The sequence below is a fragment of the Triticum dicoccoides genome, chromosome 2B (assembly GCF_002162155.2).
Source record: "Triticum dicoccoides isolate Atlit2015 ecotype Zavitan chromosome 2B, WEW_v2.0, whole genome shotgun sequence".
In the NCBI taxonomy this organism is placed as follows: domain Eukaryota; kingdom Viridiplantae; phylum Streptophyta; class Magnoliopsida; order Poales; family Poaceae; genus Triticum; species Triticum dicoccoides.
In genome coordinates this window covers 746,047,320-746,056,802 of record NC_041383.1, presented here as the reverse complement: position 1 = coordinate 746,056,802, position 9,483 = coordinate 746,047,320, and the positions used below count along the sequence as shown (strand labels likewise).

The 9,483-nt window shown below is 48.9% G+C and overlaps 1 protein-coding gene across 2 annotated transcripts; it reads left to right on the top strand.

The window, feature by feature from the left end:
* Positions 1-508: 508 nt before the first annotated feature.
* Positions 509-5,288, top strand: LOC119366030 (vacuolar cation/proton exchanger 3-like). Of its 2 annotated transcripts, none has more exons than XM_037631689.1 (12): positions 509-774; positions 1,647-1,868; positions 2,161-2,228; positions 2,300-2,328; positions 2,427-2,623; positions 2,895-3,107; positions 3,331-3,465; positions 3,806-3,922; positions 4,010-4,063; positions 4,301-4,417; positions 4,591-4,684; positions 4,805-5,288. In XM_037631689.1, the coding sequence occupies exons 2-12, from the start codon at positions 1,647-1,649 to the stop codon at positions 4,816-4,818; spliced, it is 1,260 nt and encodes a 419-aa protein (XP_037487586.1). In that variant the 5' UTR covers positions 509-774; the 3' UTR covers positions 4,819-5,288. The 2 variants fall into 2 exon arrangements, with proteins under 2 accessions (XP_037487586.1, XP_037487587.1); XM_037631690.1 differs by lacking the exon at positions 509-774 and adding an exon at positions 998-1,217.
* The last annotated feature ends 4,195 nt before the right edge of the window (positions 5,289-9,483 follow it).

Here is a 9,483-nt window from a genome sequence, read left to right as displayed (position 1 = left end):
GTCCACAAGATCTGATGGCTCGGGCGGGGTGCGCCGGACGCTGTCAAATAGCGCAACTGCATTATTATGTAATTGTTAGGGTGCGTGCGTCATGAAAAAACCAGACGCAGAGACTCTTCCTCAAACTACTCTTTTTTTGTGTGGAGAATTTACTCAAGCAACTCCTTTGCAACATGACATGCTAGTCGATTCATCAATACTTTCCTAATGTCAACCCATAACCAGCCAGCTGGCTCTCATTTCGTGAAAATGTCGTTAAGACCTTTCCTCCTAACTTCACCGCAAAGGAAAAATCCCACGCCGAGATCCAGACGGCCAAGGAAATTTCCAACGGCAAAGGTAGGCACGACTTACGACGCAGATACGAGTGAGTCGGCACCAGCACAAACACGAAGTCGGTCTAGGTCACATGGAGGAGACGTCCCCCCAAACCGAAACGAACGTGCGTGCCCCGCCTGCCACGGGAGGAAGGACGCGACGAAAGCGGGACGGAAGCCAGCCAAATTTCCCGGTGCGGCGCGGGCCTTGTGATTGTGAGCAGCGAGCGAGCGCCTACCCACTCCGAACCTGCAAAGTTCCGTGCCCCCTCGAGCCGAGCCGACCTCCCGTCCCCCTCGGCGGCCGGCGAGGACCCGTTCCCACCACGACTGACTTTGACCCCCTCCTCTCCCTCCGACTCTTCTTGGGCCGCCGGCAGCGAGCGATGGTCCCCAGGGGGCTAGCGGCCGCCTGCTGTTGCTGATCCGCCCGACTCCCCCGCCGGTCGTCGCCCAGGTCAGTTGCTGGCGGTGTCAGATTCAGGTGATGTTTGTCGAGCGATATCCCCTCGGATTTCGGTCGACGCAACTAGTAGTAGTAGTGGCGGTGGTGCTGGTTTCGAATTTAGTATTCGTCGTGGTGCTGGGTTAGTGGCCTTCCCCCCGTGCCATGCCGTGCCGTCGTGCGTCCTCCTCGGAGCACAATTACTCGCCATCTTCCCTCCCCCCCTCCCCCCGTGCTCGCTTAGTGCCAGGCTAACCGCACTAGGACTCCGAGATTTCCCCGGCGCCGCCAGCCCAATGCTCTTCCTGCTCCCGCGGATTTCTCGCCTCTGATCTCTCCCCGACCCCGTTTCTTCTTCCTCGCGATTCGGCGCCGACAGCTACTCAGTAGCCAGCCAGCCGGCCGGCCGGGCCTAGTGCTGCTGGGCAGGCCTGGATTGGGTTCTTCCTTCGTAGGTAAGGGGAACAGCTAGCTAGCTTGATTCGACAGTTCCTTGGGGATTGATTCCTCGGTTTGCTGTGGCGCCGAGCAATCGAGATCCGAATAGTTCTTTTCCTCAGTTTAACCAGTTACCGATCTGATTGCTGCATCGTACCCTGCTGATCCGATCATAGTTCAATCGGGTTGTTCTTCCTCTCCAGCTCGCAAGATCGATCTGAGTTGACTCAGGATTTATTTTTTTCCTGTTTCGAAACTTGACCTGGTGCCCCGCTGCGGGCGCAGCTTGATTTTTTCCGAACAAAATCGGTGAACCCGCGTATCCCACGTCATGTCCGCTGCTTTGACGCGGAACAGGAATCGAATTCCCACCGGCCTCTGGGAAAGTTGCTTCTTTTAGCAGTATATTCTTTGCTAACGAATACCACCCTTTTTTGTGCTTGTAGATGATGGAGAATCATCAAATCGAGATGGGGGCTTTAAAGGCAAACGTCCTGGATCTGCCCAACGGCGTGCTGCGATCGAGCATGATCCCGTCCTGGAGCTTGCACACGACTGTGAAGAGAGTATTGCAGAGCATCAGGACCGTCATATTCACCTCCAAGCTCAACTTGCTGATGCCCTTTGGCCCTGCGACGATCGTTCTCTACTACACTACGAATTGGCATGTAAGTGTGTTGTTCATGGAGATTGATCTCTATTGTGGCGCGTTAATTTATATATCACCAGCTGTAGGCTTTTTCACTGAAAGTAATAATTGTAAGTCAACCACACTTGGAGACCTTTGGCAAGTGCTGATGATCTTACTTACTCATCTTCAATAACATATAGGAGTAGTTTGTTCAGTAGTTTTTCCTATGCTGTAATATTTCATCATAAAATTAGGTCCAGTTCAAAGCAGGTTTAAGTACAGACGATTCAGTGAGTGCTGACATTGTTTATATTTCATCTAAACTGCAGGGAGTGATTTTTCTTTTCAGCATGCTAGGAATAACACCGTTAGCTGAGCGATTGGGTTATGCAACTGAGTGAGTTACCAGACTCTCTACTTTGTTTCCTGCCTTTGTTAAAATCTGACATCATTTCCTGTTCTCTCCAGGCAGCTCGCGGTGTACACTGGTCCAACACGTATGTCACTTTTGTCACTATGGTTTATAACTTATTTGAAATTGTAATTTTTGAATTTATGAAATAAGAACAATATCTTACTTTTCTCCAAACTGCAGTTGGAGGCCTTCTGAATGCCACATTTGGAAATGCAACTGAGATGATTATAGCAATATATGCTTTAAAAAATGGGATGATCCGAGTAGTTCAGCAATCGCTATTGGGTTCTATATTATCAAATATGCTATTGGTGGTTGGCTGTGCTTTCTTTGCTGGTGGTATTATTCATCGCAATAAAGACCAAGTCTTCAGCAAGGTGATGTTTGTGTGGTTGATTTTATTTTTTCCAAGGGAAATCTCTGATAGTGAAGGGGAGCCTTGGCGCAGTGGTAAAGCTGCTGCCTTGTGACCATGAGGTCATGGGTTCAAGTCCTGGAAACAGCCTCTTACAGAAATGTAGGGAAAGGCTGCGTACTATAGACCCAAAGTGGTCGGACCCTTCCCTGGACCCTGCGCAAGCGGGAGCTACATGCACCAGGTTGCCCTTTAAATCTCTGATAGTGAACTCACAATTTTCTTTACAACAGGCAACTGCTGTTGTAAACTCAGGTTTACTGTTGATGGCTGTTATGGGGCTGATGTTTCCTGCTGTCCTTCATTTCACAAAATCAGAAATACAGCAAGGAGCTTCTGAGCTTGCTCTTTCAAGGTTCAGTAGTTGTATTATGCTCGTGGCATATGCAAGCTATCTTTATTTTCAACTAAGTGCACGGAATAGCAGTTACAGTCAAATTGGCAGTGTAAGTGTGGTACCTCAATTGTTTACTTCTTGCTGATAACATGACCATCGCTCTGATAATATATGCCATAGGCGTGTCCTTGCTGATGACAAACTATATTGGTGCTTTCAATTTGGAACGCCATATGATAAACTAAATTTCCTTAAAGAAGATCACTTCAAAATATAGCTGCAAACCATGCTCATCATTTGCTGAAAGTTTCACCAATGTTATGATATTGCAGGAAGAAGTGCCTAATGAGGATGCCACCGAGGAAGATGAAGAGGTAGAAATTAGCATGTGGGAGGCTATTGCGTGGCTTGCAGTGTTAACGATATGGATTTCTGTCCTTTCAGAGTACCTGGTTAATGCCATTGAGGTATTTTCTTTCTTCCCCAGTAGAAAAAGACAACAAAATTATCAGTTTTTCTTCATATGTTATAACTGAAGTTAATTAAAGCTAACATAGTTGATGACTTGAGAAAATCCGTTTTGTTGATAATGTGCACTCAGTGTGTCAGGGAAAATGTGCATCTACAATTTTCAAGTCACATGACTCATACATTATTGGTCTAATTGATGGTGAAAGTTAAATCTTGAAAAGCATGCATGTTTTATCAATTGGAATGGAGAGAGTACCAATATAGTGCTAATCTTACAGGTTAACTGTATACTCTGCTAGGATGTAATTGATTATTGTTTTGCTCTATTGCTTCCAGGGAGCATCTGATTCATTGAACCTACCAGTGGCTTTTATCAGTGTTATTTTGCTTCCTATCGTGGGCAATGCAGCAGAACATGCTAGCGCAATAATGTTTGCCATGAAAGATAAGCTCGTAAGTGTTTGTATGTGGTTACTGCCGATGTTTTTCCCCCTTTAGCATCCTTCTAACTGTTTTTGCATTTGCTTTGCGCTGCTATAGGACATAACAATAGGTGTTGCAATTGGATCGTCAACGCAGATATCAATGTTTGTGGTAATGCTTTTGAATTTAATATCCCATTGTGATATCTGTGTACTGTGTGAATGTTAGCACTTGTCCAGCCAAGTACAATTCTGGTCTTTTTTTGCTTACTAGGGAGTTAAATGTTAAATGTTCTACTGGTCTGCGTCGTTTGTTGATTACTGCTATTCCTCCACATTCTGTTTTGGTCTGCGCATCATGTCTGATTTCTCATTTTTGAAACTTAACATGTGTTGTCTGTTAATACAGATTCCATTTTGTGTTGTCGTTGGTTGGATGATGGGGCAAAAGATGGACTTGAATTTCCAACTATTTGAGACAGCAACTCTCTTCATAACAGTGCTTGTTGTGGCATTTATGCTACAGGTAAGTTCTTAAGTGGTACCAAGAATCTTTTGGTTAAACATAAACATGCATGGTGAGCTTGTAATGTGTTTTGTACTCCTTGAGGGCATATTTCTAGTTGGTTCTACAGACATCCATCTTGGTAAAGCTTCAGCATCATGTGCTTATTTGTTTGTCTTTCTTTTTTTATGCAGGATGGTATTGCAAACTATCTGAAAGGACTTATGCTGGTCCTGTGTTATCTAATAGTTGCTGCCAGTTTCTTTGTCCATGTCGATCCACAAGCCAGTAAGCACTAATTCGTCGGCCATATATAGATTTTCTTCTAGTTTTCATGATTGAGATAGTTCAGTTGCTGTCTGAATATGGAATGAACATGCAAGTTTTAACGCACGGACTCTCTTGCAGGCGATGATGATTGACGCCACCACCACCGATGATCACTGTAATTACTGTACCAAAATACCCCCGATGACTTGCTAATCTTATTCCGACAAGCCGCCCCTGCTCCTCCTCTAGCAAAGCCCAGCCTGTCCGAAGCAGCATCCTGACCGAAACGATGACACGGCAACACCAGATCATCGTGCGTCGGTCCCTTCATAGCTAAACTGCTGCGGGGGTTAATCCGTTTGAGATTCTCTTGCGAATTAAGTGAAGCTTTGAGGAGGGGCGCCATTGGTAGTCACCATCTTAATGTATACAGAAGCAACAAGCCTGCCCGCCCTAAGTCTGCTGTATTCGATTTATTGAATTGAAGAGTTAAGAAGGCCCTTTTTTTTCTTCCTCAGTTTTTCTTCTTCTATGGGGTGGTTTGTTGGTTCATCAATCATACATATGCATAGACAGACAGACTCACATACGTGTGAATATTGAGACGGACCAATTTTTATGATGCCTTTTTTTTGTTTGTGACAAATTTTTATGGTGGCCGTTCCTATTTGTGTGTGACCTTGGACTTTTTGCCCTCCTGTGTGCCGCCCAGTGAAGCTGTGTGTGTGCTGGTCAGTCAGGCAGCAGGGGGGACTGTACATGGCCCTCCCACCACAGCCCACTCTGTCCCAACACTGTTTGGTGGGTAATAGGCAGCAGCCCACTGAATGTTACATGGGTATAAGCAGGATCCAACATAAGAAATGCATATATTTCTAGTTCAAGAACTGCAGGCTACTGGCGAACACGATAGCAAGTTATTCGGGCTACAACGCTAGTGAAACCATCTGAAAATAATAAAACCTTGGTTTAGGCTACAGCCAACCAGATTGTACACCATTTGCTTCAGAAGTGAACATCCCTTGCTTCACAAATGACCGAAACTTTGAGAACCCAGACACAGACTACATCTAAGAGCATCACTACTAGTACCCTCAAACCTTTATAAATAACCGATTTTTACAGTTTGCGAGCGAAAAAACGCGTAGACTAGAACCCCTTAACCCTCAAACCCCCTCCCGACCTGTAGAAGTGAGGGTTGGGGAGCGAAAACTACCCCAACCCGCACCCGTGTTCCGGCTGAGCACAGGAGGGAGTTTTCCCTGTCCCCAACCTCTCGCCCGCACCCACCCGAGCTGCCGGCCGCCGCCCGCCGCCATTCCGGCCACCACCCACCCCATTCCGGCTGCCCCCCGCATCCCCTCAACGCGCGCGAGGCTGATGCAGCTGCGCCGCAGTCCTTGCCGCCGGATCCGCCGGATCCCCTCAACTCTCTGTAGGTATGCCTCCTTTTCTTTCTTTTTGTTCCATTTTTCCCTTTTTGATTCATTGTTGGCACTCACAATTTATTGTTTGTTGTATTGTGTAGATGGAGGTGAACACCGACGACATGGAGTCGTTGTTCGATGATTCCGGTTGGTCGTCATCGGACGATTCAGACATTGAGGAGTTGCTTCAAGATGCGACGTCGAGATGATGGCCCTCCTCCTCGACGTGCAAGAGTTTGAAGACCGCGCAAAGCTGATGGATTAGAGGAGAGGGTCGAAGATGGGGCGAGTCACCATCTACCGGAACCGCGGTCTCGGACACGAGCAATTGATGCAAGACTACTTCGCGAAGGTACCGACATACCCACCTCGCCTCTTTCGGAGAAGGTATCGAATGCGCCGTAGTTTGTTTGTGAAGATTGTCACCGATTGTGAGGCCGCTTCAGAATACTTCAAACGTCGTAGATCTGCCGCCGGCATCATGGGGTTTAGTGGGTACCAAAAGATATCGGCTGCAATGTGGGTGATCGCCTATGGCATACCCGCGGACTATACCGACGAGTATCTCCGCATTGGACAAGATACAACCACGGCGTCCGTCCGTAGGTTTGCAAAATTGGTCATCCGGTTGTATGGTGATGAGTATCTTCGGGCACCCAACGAGGAAGATACAAAGAGATTGATGGAGATGAATGAAAAAAGGGGAAGGCCGGGGATGCTTGGTAGTCTTGATTGCATGCATTGGATTGCCCAAAAGCATGGCAAGGAATGTATTGCGGTAAAAGCCGTGATGCTACCATTGTGCTTGAGGCCGTGGCATCGGAGGACACATGGATCTGGCATGCATTTTTTGGTTTACCGGGAACACTCAATAGATCTCCTTTGTTTGCAAAATTAGTTTCTGGGGATGCTCCAACTTGCAACTACAAAATCATGGACAATGAGTACTCAATGGGATACTATCTCACCGATGGAATTTATCCCGAGTGGGCAACTCTTGTGAAGTCCATCAAGGAGAAAAATGGGGTGCCCTTAACCCGAAAACAGACTCATTTCACCAAGGCACAAGAGGCAGCCCGCAAGGATATTGAGAGAGCTTTCGGTGATTTGCAAGCAAGGTTTGCCATAGTTCGGGTCCAGCTCGTTTTTGGGACAAATAAACCTTGGAGAACATCATGAAATGTTGTGTGATTATACACAACATGATCCTCGAGTATGAGAGAGGGTTAAACCTGCCTTGTTTCTATGACAATGTTGGTTCCCGTGTGCAACCGGAAAGAAACTGTTGTCGCGTACAAGCTTTTCTTGAAGCACATCGTGAGATTGAGGATGCAAACACTCATGGTCAGCTCCAGGATGATCTAGTAGAGCACCAGTGGCAGTTGGATGGGCGGCGCCAAGGCCCATGATCTACATTTGTTTTACTTTTCTATGTCCTATTTGATTTGATTAACTTGAATGATTATCATGTGCTTGAAGGTACTATTCGGTGTTGTAATAATAACTAGAATGATTATTGTTTTCTTCAAACCGTTATTGAGATGATGAAAATTGTGATATGTCAAATGACAGTTTTAAGGGTTGGGGTTGCGACAAAGACTAGAATCCTCAAACTCAACCCTTATAACGGAATATTCCCCTTATAACGGAATATTCCGTTATAAGGGTTGGGTTTGAGGGTTCTAGTCTTTGCCTCTGTTTTTCAACCCTTAGAAGTGCCAAAAAATGCCAATTCTCAACCCTTAAACTGGTTTGAGGGTTTAAGGGTTTGAGGGTACTACTAGTGATACTCTAACAATGATTAAATTCGAAAGAAAAACGTCAGAACAAAGGGGAAAATAACGGGTTACCATATATCATTTACTTATTTAGCAAAACTAACAAGCAGAAAGAGTTCAGAACATAACTGCTGGTGAACTAGTTAGCCATGTACGAAAGTATCAAGTGCATTGTGATTAAGGGATTAGAGCATCTCCAGCCGTTGACCCCCCAAGCGGCACTTTTACGCGCCCCCCTGAGGCGAGCCGGCGTAAAAAATAGGCGTGGGGGCGAGCCGGCGCAAAAAATGGGCGTGGGGGCGAGCGGGTTCCCAGCCGCTCGCCCCAGAGTCACCCCAGACGCGCTTTTTAAAATTTTAGAAAATCAGAATTCGACAAAGTTTGGCTAAAATTCGGCAAACTAGACATTCATATTCAACATGTTCGGCGTTTACATATTTTTTTTTTAAAAAAAAGCATCTACAGGGCGAAGAAGTCGATCAGCCGTGCTCAGTCGCCGACGTCGTCGCCGTCCTCGTTGGAGTCGTCGGCCTTCTCCTTGATGGCGCGGCCGCCCCTGCTGGACCCCTCCCTGGCATCTCCATGGCGGACCGGTGGTGGTGGTGCGTCGTAGTCATCGTCACTGTCCTCGAGGACGACGATGCCTCCCTCGTCCCGGCCACGGCAACGAGCTTCGAACCGGGCGAAGGTGGCGTACTGGCGCTCCCTCTGCGTCTGCAGCCAGTCAGCGCGCACCCATTTGAGGACTGCTTCGTCGTCGAGCACCTCCTCCTTGACGCCGCCGGCGAGCCCCGGCTCCGTCTTCACGACGGGGAGACCCGGCTCCGTCTTCGGCTTGACAAGTCGGGGAGGAGCCGAGGACGAGGCGCGGCCGCCGCCTTCGTTGATGACGATGCCGGCCGAGAGGGTGCGCCGGCCGAGCGCGGTCCCCGCTGCGGGCTTGGCCTTGACGCCGAACACCGCCGGAGAGCCGGAGGAGTGGGAAGAGGAGTGGGAGGAGGAGCGGGACGAGGACGACGAGCTAGAGACAAACCTCCTTGGCATCCATTGCCCTGCGCCACTGCGGGGGACCGGGGCGACAGCCGGGTATGTGAGCGGCGGGTTGTTGCCGCCCTCTAGGTGCGCGAGAACCTCGCGGAGCGCCCCGCCGGGGACGGACCACCACAGGCATCAACCCTCGCTGTTCCACCGGCCGCCCCCCACCACCGGTGCCCCGTTGGTAGAGGCGAGGCATTGCTTCTGACGGCGCTGGAAGTACGCCGCCCATGCCTCGTGGTTGTCGGCGGCGTACTGCGGGGAGGTGCTCTGCTTCTCGGTCAGCGACGACCGAACGCGGTCGACCTCGCCGGCGAAGTATTCAGGGCGCGCGATGGCATCCAGCAGGGGGGAATGGGGACGCCTCCCGCGCTGAGCCTCCATCCTGTCGGCCCAGCGCGCATGTCTGGAGGCGCCGGGATATTGGCCTCAAAAAGCAGGTACGCCTCCCACGATTGCAGCGAACGACGGCTGAAGCCGTTGGCCGCCGCTCCATCGCCGGGGAAGCGCTCGCACATTGTCTTGGCGGGGCTGGGAGAGAGGAGAGATAAGTCGGCGGCGGAGAGAAAGAGGCAGA

Bases quoted from the DNA above. Each gene is read 5' to 3' on its own strand.
- LOC119366030 (XM_037631689.1), top strand. From the start codon at position 1,647: ATGATGGAGAATCATCAAATCGAGATGGGGGCTTTAAAGGCAAACGTC. The intron at 1,869-2,160 runs GTAAGTGTGTTG...TCTAAACTGCAG, and splicing joins ACTACACTACGAATTGGCAT to GGAGTGATTTTTCTTTTCAG. The intron at 3,466-3,805 runs GTATTTTCTTTC...TATTGCTTCCAG, and splicing joins ACCTGGTTAATGCCATTGAG to GGAGCATCTGATTCATTGAA.